At 30.0% G+C, this 16,005-nt stretch overlaps 1 protein-coding gene and 2 pseudogenes across 1 annotated transcript; 2 read left to right on the top strand and 1 right to left on the bottom strand.

Annotated features, from left to right (window-relative positions):
- Window positions 1-2,896, top strand: part of LOC122725044 — a 20,710-nt pseudogene extending 17,814 nt beyond the window's left edge.
- A 40-nt stretch (window positions 2,897-2,936) lies between these two features.
- Window positions 2,937-4,271, bottom strand: LOC122725111 (annotated as a pseudogene).
- An 8,659-nt stretch (window positions 4,272-12,930) lies between these two features.
- Window positions 12,931-15,999, top strand: LOC122725113 (protein MALE DISCOVERER 2-like). The gene is made up of 6 exons (XM_043961743.1): window positions 12,931-13,183; window positions 14,390-14,457; window positions 14,541-14,679; window positions 15,339-15,410; window positions 15,503-15,646; window positions 15,744-15,999. Exons 1-6 carry the CDS (start codon window positions 13,161-13,163, stop codon window positions 15,895-15,897), a joined length of 600 nt encoding a protein of 199 aa, XP_043817678.1. The 5' UTR covers window positions 12,931-13,160; the 3' UTR covers window positions 15,898-15,999.
- The last annotated feature ends 6 nt before the right edge of the window (window positions 16,000-16,005 follow it).

Genomic DNA, 16,005 nt, shown 5'->3' with positions numbered 1-16,005 from the left:
TTGCTGGTGCCTATAGGGTGCACTACTTGCCATGTCCATTGTCATCTTCTATGTGTATAAATTAACAGGCTACTGTCAAACCTTGGGCCACAGGATTGAGTGGGCAACTTCAGAAAGCATTTGTAACTGGTAATTCTTCTTCCCAAGTGGAAAAGTTATATTTTGTACGAGGGTGTGAGGTTTCAAACTTCAAACCATTTTACATGTGCATCTAGAGTGTAAGCTGCTCCACATCTTTCTTCCATATGGTGTGTCCGTGTTCAACCCTTTTTGGCTATCTACTTGCATGACTCAAGATTTGCATTTCAGGTGTACCGAAGCTTAAAAAAGATCTGAGCTTGAAGAAGGCTGTGAAGATTTCAGTAGTGTAATTGGTTCTTCACCAATTGGTACACAGTACAAGGGAACATTGTCCAGTGGCATTGAAATAGCTGTGGCCTCAGTTGCAGTAACATCTTCCAAGGATTGGCCTAAGCATTTGGAAGTTCAATTTAGGAAGAAGGTACTTTATGAGCTAATCACATTGAACTATAAGGACTTATGATGCAACCTCGTTTTCTAATTCCTTCAGATATTTTCTTTCAGATTGAGACATTATCAAAAGTGAATCACAAGAATTTTATCAACCTTTTTGGATATTGTGAGGAGGAGGATATTTTACTTCATTTCTCTTCTCTTCAATTCCTACTGGTAAATGTGAACAAACTTGCATGGTTTCATTGCTTTATGGCGTTTTGAATTCTAACAAGCTTGAACTCTTCAAAATTTGGCTCGACTCGATTCGTTTACACTCCTACTTATTTATTATTTTATAAATTTACAACAGTTGAATTTTCATAAAATGTTGAACTTATGTTTATTGACTTGTTTATTTTGTTTGAAATAAGTTTAACTTTTTCCTTTCACTTCCTGTTTCAAATCAAGAAATTTGTAAAAATTTAACTTAATTTATTTTTTTACCAATTTTTAAATTGAAAATGTAAAATTAATTCTTTTTAATTTAATAAATAATTTTAAGTAAAACTATAATTCATATATGATTTATTTCAAGTGACACATCAAAAAATAATTTTAAATGCTATTGAAAATTAGTTTGGAAATATTTATTTGTTTGGAAATTTTACGATTAAAAAAAATAATGATTATGTTTTTTTAGCAATTTCTATTCGACGTATTGAAAGTAATGCTCAAACGACAATCTACTTTTTACTATCTAGATTCGGCCCGGTGGAAATTGCCCATTGAAATTGACCCGACCCAAATAAATTAAATGAGCTTTCAGTAATTGCCCAACCGAATCCGATGATCCATGCTTGTGACCCATGAGCATGTAGTTATTAGTTAACAAGATTTTTTTTTTGCAATATTCGTTTTTTATTAATTGGTGTGATTTGTTCGCTGGAAGGAGTCTGTAACAACTCTGCCCGATAACCAAGGGACTGATACAAACGCCATAATTAGTTTCCAAAGAGCAGCCCATTTTGCAATTGGTAAATTAATATAAACATAAATTTCGCTTTCTATATGTGATCTAAGCTATTATGTTAAACAAACAAATCCTTCGCAGGAAATTGTTTTGAACGTGTGCAACTTTTCCGTTAAGCTAACCATTGTTGTTCTCTCAGCTAATGCCAAGAACATCAAATTGTTTGAACGTGTTGATTTGTGTGTTATCTGTGATAGCTTTGAGGAGACACAACCAAACTTCACTTCTGGAGATCATATGAAGATCCAACCATGATATGTGCGCATTTCAAGATGTTTTTTTTTTGTTTCTATCTCTTTTATCTTCATGATATTCTAAACAATCTTTTACATTTTTTTCCTTTTTCCAACAGGGTTATGCAATTAGCTTTCCAACAGGGTTATGCAATTAGCTTTCCAACAGGATTATGCAATTATCTAATGCAGCCTTTTTTTCTTTCACCAATTTCCATTATCTATTGCAATCTCAAAAAAAAAAAAAAATCCATTATATGTTTTTATCTATTTATTTGTCTTTCCTGGATGTGAAACTTCTGTTAATGTATTTGTTTTTTCCAAAAATGAGATTCTTAAATGTTTGTAGTGAATTCTTTACTACTGAATCATATAAGGGTTTTCTATTTGATGATGACATACAGTAGTGTATATTAATAACTACAGAACAATTTGATCATTTTCCTTCTTCATTTTAATGAACCGAAACATTATGTGGTCATTCTAGCATTTACTCTAAAGCCTTGACTGATAGAGCGAACACTTGTGAACTTTCACTAAGAAAACGTCTAGCTGTGTACATATATTAACATTAATATTGCCTTATGCAGCTGTTGAAATTGAAGGCTATCTAGAAAAATAAGTCAATCAACCATCTGATGAATGCAAGGCAAGCAGACAGGTAAAGTAATTTAATTAAAGAAGCTCTTATGTATGATCATGTTAGCTTAACAAAAGACGATAAAAGTTTATCTGATCTTGAAAGAGGGGTTGAAACAGGATCTATGGGGTCAAGGGCTTAATAAATGGCAAAAAAGAAGACATGCAACTCGCACAATGAATCAGGAAGAAACCATGATTCCAGGCCAAATATACCAGTCATGGCTTCAAAATGCTTCTGATATTGCCTCTAGAAGAGGAATAAAATGAAAGGTTCGTGCTTGCTCTTCAACATGGTTCACTTTTCTAACCTGGGCAATGAATCTTTTGATTATCATGTAAGTTAGGAGACAATTGGATAGGCTAAGAATATACTAACATGTCCACCATTGTTTAAAATTTCAATTGTTGGATGTATCTACCCTTGCAAAACAAACATTAAAGTGAAAAGCAAAGGAGCCTTGGACAACATACTGCATATTTTGCAGGAATGCAGGGATATTATGTCTTATTGGAGTAGCTAACCTGATGGATCTGCCACCTCTGTTCCTTATTGATGATTTATGTGCATATGAATATAGAGAAATATATAAATTTCAATTAAAAATTTTTAATTTAACAGTTAACAATCTATTAACTTAACTAGCATTGATACTATATCTTTGTGCCCTTTGATAGCTGCTGCACGCAAGGCTGTGAAGCCATATTGATCTTTATAGTTTTCGTTTGCACCTTTCTTTAGTAATGATTCAAGGTGTTCCAAGTTCCCTCGCCTGGCCGCCATTAGCACTACTTCTCCACGTTCCAGAGTCTCCAGAATCTCCTCCGGCGTCGTCGTCAATAAAGAAAGGTTCTTAATAATGTAGTCTGAATTATTTGAAGCTGGATTCTCTAGTTTGTGACTATATTTAGATGTCCCTTGTCCCGAGCAACATCAAAAGCTGAACGGCCATGATTATCTGCGATTGTGGGGTCAGAACCCATCTCAATTAGCATCTCTACCATCTTATGGTCACCATTTGCCGCTGCTCTATACAGTGCAGTCCTGCCATCTTTGCTCTTAGCATCCTTATCTGCACCGGATTCCACCAATACCCTAGCGCACTTGATATTCCCTCTACCTGCCGCCAAATGCAACGGTGTCCTTCCTTCTTTATCTCTCAAATCCAATGGCCCAAAACTATCCAATGAATCCAAAACTTCGTCCGTCCGATCAAATGCTATTGCCACGTGCAGCTCGCACCAGCCTTTGGATTGCCACTTTGCGTCCATTTGATGAAAGCCCACATCATCCGCTTTCGCCCGTGCGTCAATCTTCAACCCAGCTTCAAGCAGTAAGTTCACCATACCCTCAGGGTCAGCCAACTCAGTAGCAACTCGAAGGAGCGACTCAGCCTCTCTCGGTGACAACTCAGAAAGTATCGACCTCTGCCTCTTTATTATATTCTTCACAGAGTTAACATCCCCACTGCTGACAGCGTGCCGGAGAAGAAACGGACCGACGAAGGCAACCTTGAGCTTAAAATCTTGAGTTGACCAGAGAGGAAGGGAAGAGAACCATGAGTTGAGAGAATCGGGGTTAGTCAAATCGGATGAATTGGGAGGAAACGGTCGGAGGGAGAACGAGGGAAAGAGGATGGGAGATGGGTTTGTGGTCTGAGTATGATTTGAAAGATGGTAGAGGATGAAGGAGGGATAAGCCCAGTTGGTGGATTAACCAGGAACTTGTGCGGCGCTGAAGTTTGGACCTTGAATGCTATTGGGGTAGTGGCGGAGAGAGACCTGAGGCGGACGTTGGCTCGGCATTTGAAATTGAGCATAAAGTCTAGACGAACCTCTGAGTCTGATACTACGATGAGCGGCCTCTCCATTAATGGAGATGGAGAAGTCAGAAATGGGGAAATGGCCTATACGTTGTGATGATTGATGAAGAGGAAAGACATTCCCCGAAATTAAGCAATTAAAAATATTAGCATGCATTGCCATGTTTTTTTTCCCAATTCGCTCCATTTTTTTTATAAATATTAATACTAAAAATTCATAAATAATTAATTACTATAACTTCAAATCTTTCCAAACAAACTTGATTATATATATAATTACTTTCCCTCATATTAAATCTTAATTTAGAATAAATAATTCATGTCTGAACATTTCGAAACCAAAGAAATTAAAAATATTATCATTTGCTGCATTGCAATTATTTTCCGATTGGCTCCATCTTTTTTTGTAAATATTAATATTAAAAACCCATAAATAATTAATTATCATAACTTCAAATCTTTCCAAGTAAACTAGACTATATATATAATTACTTTTCTTCATATTAAATCTTAATTTAGAATAAATATTTCATCTCTGAACATCCCGAAATCAAGAAATTAAAAATATTACCATGTGCTGCATTGCTATTTTTTCCCGATTGGCTCCATCTTTTTTTGCAAATATTAATATTAAAAACCATAAATACTTAATTACCATAACTTCAAATCTTTCCAAGTAAACTTGACTATATATATAATTACTTTCTTTCTTACTAAATCCTAATTTAGAATAAATATTTCATCTCTGAACATCCCCAAAACTAAGGAATTAAAAATATTACCATGTGCTGCATTGCTATTTTTTCTCAATTGGCTCCATCGTTTTTGCAAATATTAATATTAAAAACCCATAAATAATTAATTACCATAACTTCAAATCTTTCCAAGCAAACTTGACTATATATATAATTACTTTCCTTCACATTAAATCTTAATTTAGAATAAATATTTCATCTCTGAACATCCCGAAACAAAAAATTAAAAATATTATCATGTGCTGCATTGCCATTTTTTTCCGATTGGCTCCATCTTTTTTTGCAAATATTAATATTAAAAACCCATAAATAATTAATTACCATAACTTCAAATCTTTCCAAATAAACTTGACTATATATATAATTACTTTCTTTCTTACTAAATCCTAATTTAGAATAAATATTTCATCTCTGAACATCCCCGAAACCAAGGAATTAAAAATATTACCATGTGCTACATTGCTATGTTTTCCTAATTGGCTCCATCGTTTTTGCAAATATTAATATTAAAAACCCATAAATAATTAATTACCACAACTTCAAATCTTTCCAAACAAACTTGACTATATATATAATTACTTTCCTTCATATTAAATCTTAATTTAGAATAAATATTTCATCTCTGAACATCTCGAAACCAAGAAATTAAAAATATTACCATGTGCTGCATTGCCATTTTTTCCCGATTGGCTCCATCGTTTTTGCAAATATTAATATTAAAAACCCATAAATAATTAATTACCATAACTTCAAATATTTCCAAGCAAACTTGACTATATATATAATTACTTTCCTTCATATTAAATCTTAATTTAGAATAAATATTTCATCTCTGAACATCCCGAAACCAAGAAATTAAAAATATTACCATGTGCTGCATTGCCATTTTTTCCGGATTGGCTCCATCTTTTTTTGCAAATATTAATATTAAAAACCCATAAATAATTAATTACCATAACTTCAAATCTTTCCAAGCAAACTTGACTATATATATAATTACTTTCCTTCATATTAAATCTTAATTTAGAATAAATATTTCATCTCTGAACATCCCGAAACCAAGAAATTAAAAATATTACCATGTGCTGCATTGCCATTTTTTCCGGATTGGCTCCATCTTTTTTTGCAAATATTAATATTAAAAACCCATAAATAATTAATTACCATAACTTCAAATCTTTCCAAGCAAACTTGACTATATATATAATTACTTTCCTTCATATTAAATCTTAATTTAGAATAAATATTTTATCTCTGAACATCCCGAAACCAAGAAATTAAAAATATTACCATGTGCTGCATTGCCATTTTTTCCCGATTGGCTCCATCGTTTTTGCAAATATTAATATTAAAAACCCATAAATAATTAATTACCATAACTTCAAATATTTCCAAGCAAACTTGACTATATATATAATTACTTTCCTTCATATTAAATCTTAATTTAGAATAAATATTTCATCTCTGAACATCCCGAAACCAAGAAATTAAAAATATTACCATGTGCTGCATTGCCATTTTTTCCGGATTGGCTCCATCTTTTTTTGCAAATATTAATATTAAAAACCCATAAATAATTAATTACCATAACTTCAAATCTTTCCAAGCAAACTTGACTATATATATAATTACTTTCCTTCATATTAAATCTTAATTTAGAATAAATATTTCATCTCTGAACATCCCGAAACCAAGAAATTAAAAATATTACCATGTGCTGCATTGCCATTTTTTCCGGATTGGCTCCATCTTTTTTTGCAAATATTAATATTAAAAACCCATAAATAATTAATTACCATAACTTCAAATCTTTCCAAGCAAACTTGACTATATATATAATTACTTTCCTTCATATTAAATCTTAATTTAGAATAAATATTTTATCTCTGAACATCCCGAAACCAAGAAATTAAAAATATTACCATGTGCTGCATTGCCATTTTTTCCCGATTGGCTCCATCGTTTTTGCAAATATTAATATTAAAAACCATAAATAATTAATTACCATAACTTCAAATCTTTCCAAGTAAACTTGACTATATATATAATTACTTTCTTTCTTACTAAATCCTAATTTAGAATAAATATTTCATCTCTGAACATCCCCGAAACCAAGGAATTAAAAATATTACCATGTGCTACATTGCTATGTTTTCCTAATTGGCTCCATCGTTTTTGCAAATATTAATATTAAAAACCCATAAATAATTAATTACTACAACTTCAAATCTTTCCAAACAAACTTGACTATATATATAATTACTTTCCTTCATATTAAATCTTAATTTAGAATAAATATTTCATCTCTGAACATCTCGAAACCAAGAAATTAAAAATATTACCATGTGCTGCATTGCCATTTTTTCCCGATTGGCTCCATCGTTTTTGCAAATATTAATATTAAAAACCCATAAATAATTAATTACCATAACTTCAAATATTTCCAAGCAAACTTGACTATATATATAATTACTTTCCTTCATATTAAATCTTAATTTAGAATAAATATTTCATCTCTGAACATCCCGAAACCAAGAAATTAAAAATATTACCATGTGCTGCATTGCCATTTATTCCGGATTGGCTCCATCTTTTTTTGCAAATATTAATATTAAAAACCCATAAATAATTAATTACCATAACTTCAAATATTTCCAAGCAAACTTGACTATATATATAATTACTTTCCTTCATATTAAATCTTAATTTAGAATAAATATTTCATCTCTGAACATCTCGAAACCAAGAAATTAAAAATATTACCATGTGCTGCATTGCCATTTTTTCCCGATTGGCTCCATCGTTTTTGCAAATATTAATATTAAAAACCCATAAATAATTAATTACCATAACTTCAAATCTTTCCAAGCAAACTTGACTATATATATAATTACTTTCCTTCATATTAAATCTTAATTTAGAATAAATATTTCATCTCTGAACATCCCGAAACCAAGAAATTAAAAATATTACTATGTGCTGCATTGCCATTTTTTCCCGATTGGCTCCATCGTTTTTGCAAATATTAATATTAAAAACCCATAAATAATTAATTAACATAACTTCAAATCTTTCCAAGCAAACTTGACTATATATATAATTACTTTCCTTCATATTAAATCTTAATTTAGAATAAATATTTCATCTCTGAACATCTTGAAACCAAGAAATTAAAAATATTACCATGTGCTGCATTGCCATTTTTTCCCGATTGGCTCCATCGTTTTTGCAAATATTAATATTAAAAACCCATAAATAATTAATTACCATAACTTCAAATATTTCCAAGCAAACTTGACTATATATATAATTACTTTCCTTCATATTAAATCTTAATTTAGAATAAATATTTCATCTCTGAACATCCCGAAACCAAGAAATTAAAAATATTACCATGTGCTGCATTGCCATTTTTTCCGGATTGGCTCCATCTTTTTTTGCAAATATTAATATTAAAAACCCATAAATAATTAATTACCATAACTTCAAATATTTCCAAGCAAACTTGACTATATATATAATTACTTTCCTTCATATTAAATCTTAATTTAGAATAAATATTTCATCTCTGAACATCCCGAAACCAAGAAATTAAAAATATTACCATGTGCTGCATTGCCATTTTTTCCGGATTGGCTCCATCTTTTTTTGCAAATATTAATATTAAAAACCCATAAATAATTAATTACCATAACTTCAAATCTTTCCAAGCAAACTTGACTATATATATAATTACTTTCCTTCATATTAAATCTTAATTTAGAATAAATATTTTATCTCTGAACATCCCGAAACCAAGAAATTAAAAATATTACCATGTGCTGCATTGCCATTTTTTCCCGATTGATTCCATCGTTTTTGCAAATATTAATATTAAAAACCATAAATAATTAATTACCATAACTTCAAATCTTTCCAAGTAAACTTGACTATATATATAATTACTTTCTTTCTTCCTAAATCCTAATTTAGAATAAATATTTTATCTCTGAACATCCCCGAAACCAAGGAATTAAAAATATTACCATGTGCTGCATTGCCATTTTTTCCCGATTGGCTCCATTGTTTTTGCAAATATTAATATTAAAAACCCATAAATAATTAATTACCATAACTTCAAATATTTCCAAGCAAACTTGACTATATATATAATTACTTTCCTTCATATTAAATCTTAATTTAGAATAAATATTTCATCTCTGAACATCTCGAAACCAAGAAATTAAAAATATTACCATGTGCTGCATTGCCAATTTTTCCCGATTGGCTCCATCGTTTTTGCAAATATTAATATTAAAAACTCATAAATAATTAATTACCATAACTTCAAATTTTTCCAAGCAAACTTGACTATATATATAATTACTTTCCTTCTTACTAAATCCAAATTTAGAATAAATATTTCATATCTCTGAACATCCCCAAAACAAAGAAATTAAAAATATTACTATGTGCTGCATTGCCATTTTTTTCCAAATTAAGTTTTAAAATTAAAATTTTTAATTAAAAAATTTTATTTATAAATTATTAATTAAAATTATATAAATATGGTATTAATTTGAGTCATAATAATTGATTTTAGAATGAATTTAAATAATTTAATATAAATTTTCATCGTATTTGAACGAGTTCAATTATTAAAAATATTAACCGATTTAGCATAGGGTGGTTTTTTGTGAATGTTCTTTCATTATTATTTTAGAGAGATGAACAATAAAATTCATTTTATATCATTTGTTAAATCACATCATTGTTTATACTTTAAAAATAAATAATTAAATTAAATTTAAAATAGTTATATTACACATTTTATTGATGTTTGTAAATGTTTCTCTCATAAATTCAGTTTTAAATGTATTTATTAAAAACCATTTTAGTTTTAAAAGTTGACTCATCAAAATCCCGTTTGGATAGATTAGTGGTGCACAAGTTGAATTAAAATGGAAAAATTAAAAGGAGAAATTTTTAAGTGAATTAGATTTATTATGAAGTTAATAGATATTAAAGGCACTCCGAGGCTTAGCCTGGTGGAAAATGCATCCTAGTAGACTTGACAGGTCTAAGGTTCTACTCCCCCAATTCCTATTTCAAAAAAAAAAAAAAAATATTAAAGTGAATTTTATTTATTATTTTATAATATAATTTATTATTTATAATTTTAAAAATTTATTAATCTATAATAAATTGGATCCAAATATATACTTCCCATCAAATGTACTTAAAAATAACTCAATTTATTGATTTATTGGTTTATAAAAAACATTTTCGTCAATTTTATAGTAAACAATATTTTATTAATAATAATATTAGTCAATATACTAATATGTAGAATGCTTTCGGGTGAGCATTTATTAAATTTTAAAAATTAAACTCTATCTTATTTTATTTTGTCAATTTTATAACAAACAACATTAAAAAAAGTACGAGATAAATTTAAATATTGTATCATAAAAAGCTACTACTCAATTTAAATAAATAATGTAATGCATGGTAGTCAATTTAAGGTCAACGTGAAAGATGAAATTAGAGATTTACGCCCATATTCTAAAATTCTTAAATATTGATTTCAATTCAACGATTTCATGCAAAAAAAAGTGACATACAACAAATTTTAATTTGATTTAAAGAAAAATAAAACAACTTAATTAAATTGATGTTGATTTTATTTTAATTTTGCTTCAAAACCTAACAGATTACTATTTAAATTCAAAATAAAAACCGAACCATGACTCAATTGGGAATGTAATTCCTTTTGTTTGCTCCGCATTTTCTAATTTTTAAATGTGAGTCCATACTGATAATTCTCATTTTTTAATAAAATTTTAGGATGCAAATTAGATACTTTGAATGTAGCCTCACTTATTAAGGACGGATGATTATTCATCTAACTCATTTTAGGATGAGGTTAGGAAAAATCATATAAGCATATGGATAAGATTTGATGATAAGAGTCTTTTTTCTGTAATATTAACTGTTTTATTAAACTATTAACTGATTATTCACCTTATTTAGTAGGGAATAGCAGTTATGTTAGTGATTACTTGAATATAAAAGATAATTTTTTATAATTTATTTTTTTAATCACTAAATCAAAATATTAAGCATTAAGAAAAAATTATTACTTAATTTTTATAAAAAATTTTAATTTTAAAAAATATATTAAAATATTTTAAATATTTTAAAAAATTTATTAGTAAATGATTAGGTTAATTTTATTCATTAAATATTATACTATTTAATATTTATAATTTTAAAAATTTATTAATTAATATTTTAGATATTTAAAAAGTTTATTAATTAATTTTTTATATTCATAACATTTTAAATTCTTTTATAATATTTAACCTTAAAATTAATAAAAAATAATTATTATTTTTTAAAAAAATATTAAAAATATTTTAATATATTTTTTAAAATTAAAAAATTAATTAGTTTTCTTATACCATATACACTAAAAAATATTTTTTTCCTTACTAAGATGGAAGTAGCGGGAAGAAACCATTGTGATCCTATGACATCTTTTATTCTAGAAATGATATTAAAATTTCAATAATGATTTCTGAGTTGTTCCTGCACATGCATTTGCTCATACATATGGCACAATTAAGTTCTATAGTCGTAAACAAAATTATTTAGGGATTGGCAGATCTCAATGCACCCCTCTGGCTACTAGTGAATATCCCCGAAATCAAGAAATTAAAAATATTACCATGTGCTGCATTACCATTCTTTTCTAATTTGCTTCATCTTTTTTGCAAATATTAATATTAAAAACCCATAAATAATTAATTACCATAACTTCAAATTTTTCCAAGCAAACTTGACTATATATATAATTACTTTCCTTCTTACTAAATCCAAATTTATAATAAATATTTCATATCTCTGAACATCCCCGAAACAAAGAAATTAAAAATATTACCATGTGCTGCATTGCCATTTTTTTCCAATTAGCTCCATTTTTTTTTGTAAATATTAATATTAAAAATCCATAAATAATTAATTACCATAACTTCAAATCTTTCCAAGCAAACTTGACTATATATATATAATTACTTTCCTTCTTAGTAAATCCAAATTTAGAATAAATATTTCATATCTCTGAACATCCTCGAAACCAAGGAATTAAAAATATTACCATGTACTGCATTGTAATTTTTTCCCAATTGGCTGACATCTTTTTTGCAAATATTAATATTAAAAACTCAAATAATTAATTACCATAACTTCAAATTTTTCCAAGCAAACTTGACTTTATATATAATTACTTTCCTTCTTGCTTAATTCAAATTTAGAATAAATATTGAGAATATCTAATATTTTTAAAGACCTCCGAAGATTTAAACCAATGATGAATCAAGCATTTGATCAGACACTCCATTGTTAAAGTTATAGAATCCCTTTCTTTAATAGCACCAAAGGCCCGGTCCAGTCCTACTTTGTAACCCTAACTAGTCTCATGTCTCTTCCATTCTCTCTCTCTCTATATATAATGTGGCTAGAGTGGCTGAGATCACCAAGTAGGGCTCACACCTCCCTGAGACTGCCGGCGGAGCCACCTTCACCAAGGTACTTCTCCTGCTCATCTTTCAAAGATATAAATGCCATTCTCTTAGAAGAACAAAATGGATCCAAATCCCAACCCCAAACCCCCATAAGACCCTCCATTTTCCACCGTGTCCGGATTGCCTCCCCACTCCACCGCAACCACTCTAAAACATTCATAATTTCACCCTGGTTAGGAGGTGGTGAAATTATGAATGTTTTAGAGTGGTTGCGGTGGTGGCAGTGGAGTGGGGAGGCACGGTGGAAAATGGAGGGTCTTCTGGGGGTTTGGGGTTGGGATTTGGATTCATTTTGTTCTTCTAAGAGAATGGCATTGATATCTTTGAAAGATGAGCAGGAGAAGTACCTTGGTGAAGGTGGCTCCGGCGGACGTCTTAGGGAGGTGTGAGCCCTACTTGGTGATCTCAGCCACTCTACTGCGTCCAAAAAAGTTAGGCTACCTGCAGTTTTCTTAGGAGGGAAGTATGTTGGCGGGGCCGAGGAGATCAAGGAGATGAATGAGAGTGGTGAGTTGAGTAAGCTGATTGAATGGCAGCCATAAGATCTACTCTGAGAAGCATGGGTTTAGGACCTGCACATCCGGTCTGATTAAGTGCGGCCTATGTTATCCCGCCTATGTTATCCCGTGCAATGTAAACGGTCTGATTAAGTGCGGCATATGTTATCCCGTGAAGCGGCGACGTATGTCAACTTAGCCCTCTATCCACAATAGGAAATATAGAAATAAAATAATATTGGTGTTTTTTCTTTTGCTTATTTTCTATTTTAGAAAAAAATGGAATACAGAAAAGTGGGGATCTTCCTATTTGGGTTCTTTTATTTGATGGGATTTGTTTGATTAGATGTTTATAGACTTTTTTTTTGCCACAGATGTTTATAAACTTAGCAGCAAGTGTTTGCTGATTTATGAATTATTTGTGAAACTTGTAAATCTTTACTTGTTGATTTTTGTTTATTATTTTTCTAACAAGTCCCTGTGATACTATTTCTCCTTTTTTTTCTCTTTTTCTTTGTTTTTTTGCAAACATAAGCGATTTCTAATTTCTATTACATAAAAGGAAAATGCAGTATTTCAGTCATACACCATACCTATTGAAGAATATTCAACATAAAAAAAACAAATCATGGATAGCTACTATAATATGCTTTAGAAAATATCATTGAGAAAATTATTAACTTAAATACATATTAGTCAAATTTATAAAAAAAATTAATTTAAAATTAAATTTAACATGCTTTATTATAAAAATTTGAATAAGTAAATAATTTTAATTTTTTTTTTTTAGAATGGGGATTAGAAATTGAGAGACTAGAATATGAGAGTTCTATCAAATTTACTTAAATGCACTTACCATATTAAATCTGTGAGTCCAATTTTAAATTCTTTATATATATATATATATACACATAAACATATCTTAAACGATCATTGTTTTTTCTTATTCCGATCTTTGACGGGATGAGCCGCTTTCCTGTTGTTGACTCTTAAATTATTAGGGACAACTATATTTTCTTATTTATCGATAGTTAATTGAAGCAGATCGTTTCTTATGGAGAAGGAAAAATAAGAAGTTAGGTTTAAAAAAGAGGAAAAGGCGAGAGTACCGAGTTACAAAAGGAGTACAGAGGAAAACTTACATTATTATATATATTATAAAAACATGTAGAAGCATATAAAAAAATATTATATGAATTGTTAATCTGAAAAAAAAAGTCGTTAATTAATAAAAATATTCTGTGGTAGCTCGTTAAAATTTTAATTAAAAAATAATAACGCTAGGAGAGAATATTTTTATTTATAATATTTTTAATTTGAAAAATATTTTAAATATTCATAAAGATTATGATGTTTATTTTCTTCTCTTTTTGCTCCTGGAAATTCATCAGATTTAGAGTTCTTCTTCTCTTTTTGCTCTACCGGAACTTTATTTTGTGCTGGTCGCTCAACGACGAAGGTATATAGCTACATATGGTTTTCTGTTTGTTTCTTGGGAAAGTGGAGAAGAATGGTTGGTGAAATTTGGTGGTCTGTTTGCAGGTTTAGCGTTATTGAAGTTTAGAGAAAGAATAGTGAGTGATCCGTACGACGCGTTGAAGAATTGGAAGGATGAGGATGGAGTTGTTAATCCGTGTTATTGGTTTGGAGTTGAGTGCTCTGATGGCAAAGTTGTCGAATTGTATGTATCTTTTCTCTCTGCTGAAAAATTTTGGCCTTTTGTTTTCGTTTTCTTTTCTGTTCTGATACTGGAAAATTTAAGGGAAAAGTTTTGAGGCTCGAGATGCATTTTTTTGATAAAATTTGTAATTTCTGAAGCTAATCATGCGAGTCAGCGATGAAAAATACATAACCTTTTGGTTTTGGATGGCAAGTTTAAAGTGTGTTCTAGCTATTACTTTGCAGTTTTGAGAAGTCATCCGTTGGTTTCCAGTTTACTTTTTTGGATGACTCTATCAGATCAAAGTAACTCTATTACTATAATTTATGCTGCTTGATCTATGGATTACATGTTCTGTTGATTGCCCTTTTGGCTGCAGTCTGCAGCATTGTGAGAACATTTTTCAAAACTATATCACATCAGGTGCTGCTGTGCCTGGGATCCTTTTGGGTTCCCTGGTGATATGTAAACTTTGCAACTTGAATCAGAATCCTTAACTCGTGCTTTGGTTTCCAAGTTCGGTTTATTTTGATTAGAACTTAATGGAATCAGCTCAGATTGAGTAAAACTTGAAAAGAAAATCAGTGTTACTCTCTTTGTAGTTAATGGTTATTTTAAACGTGATACTACTTGCTGATAAGCTCTCTATTTTATTCTAAAGAAAAATATGTAATATTCAGGAACTTGAAAGATCTTTATCTTGGAGGAACACTAGCACCTGACCTCAGAAACCTTGTTCGCATAAAGTCTATGTAAGTATCAACTAGGCAACATAAATTTACCTTCTGTCCTTTGATTCAGAATTTTTTTGCCTTTGGTCATATGGCTTAATGTTCTGCTGCAGCATTTTGCACAACAATTCTTTTACTGGCATCATTCCTGAAGGGATTGGAGAGTTGAAGGAGTTGGAGGTGCTAGATTTTGGAAATAATAACTTCAGTGGGCCACTCCCTCCCGTCCTTGACAGTAGTCTCTCTTTGACAATCCTGTAAGTTGATAATGTTGAACAATTTTTTTCCTCCATTGAGATTATCTTTTGCTTCCATTAGTATATGAACTCCATTTTTTTTGTGCATATGTTTTAGTCTCCTGGACAACAACAGGCTTCTCAGCAATTTATCACCTGAAATTCATCGACTAGAAACACATTCTGAATTTCAAGTAGATGAAAACCAACTAGCTAGTGCAGCTAAAGGACCATCTTACAATGAAAGATCTGCCTTACGGTATGTCAGTTGAATATTCTCGTATGGGTCAAGATAAGACATTTTTCTGGTAGTCTACTGTAAATCTGAGACAATTTTAGTGGCACTAACATTGTTTTAGGTTCTTGGGCACCTTTTGGTG

The sequence above is a fragment of the Manihot esculenta genome, chromosome 11 (assembly GCF_001659605.2).
Source record: "Manihot esculenta cultivar AM560-2 chromosome 11, M.esculenta_v8, whole genome shotgun sequence".
NCBI lineage: Eukaryota > Viridiplantae > Streptophyta > Magnoliopsida > Malpighiales > Euphorbiaceae > Manihot > Manihot esculenta.
The sequence above is the reverse complement of the archived record's forward strand: the minus strand, read 5'-3'. Positions and strand labels throughout refer to the sequence as shown.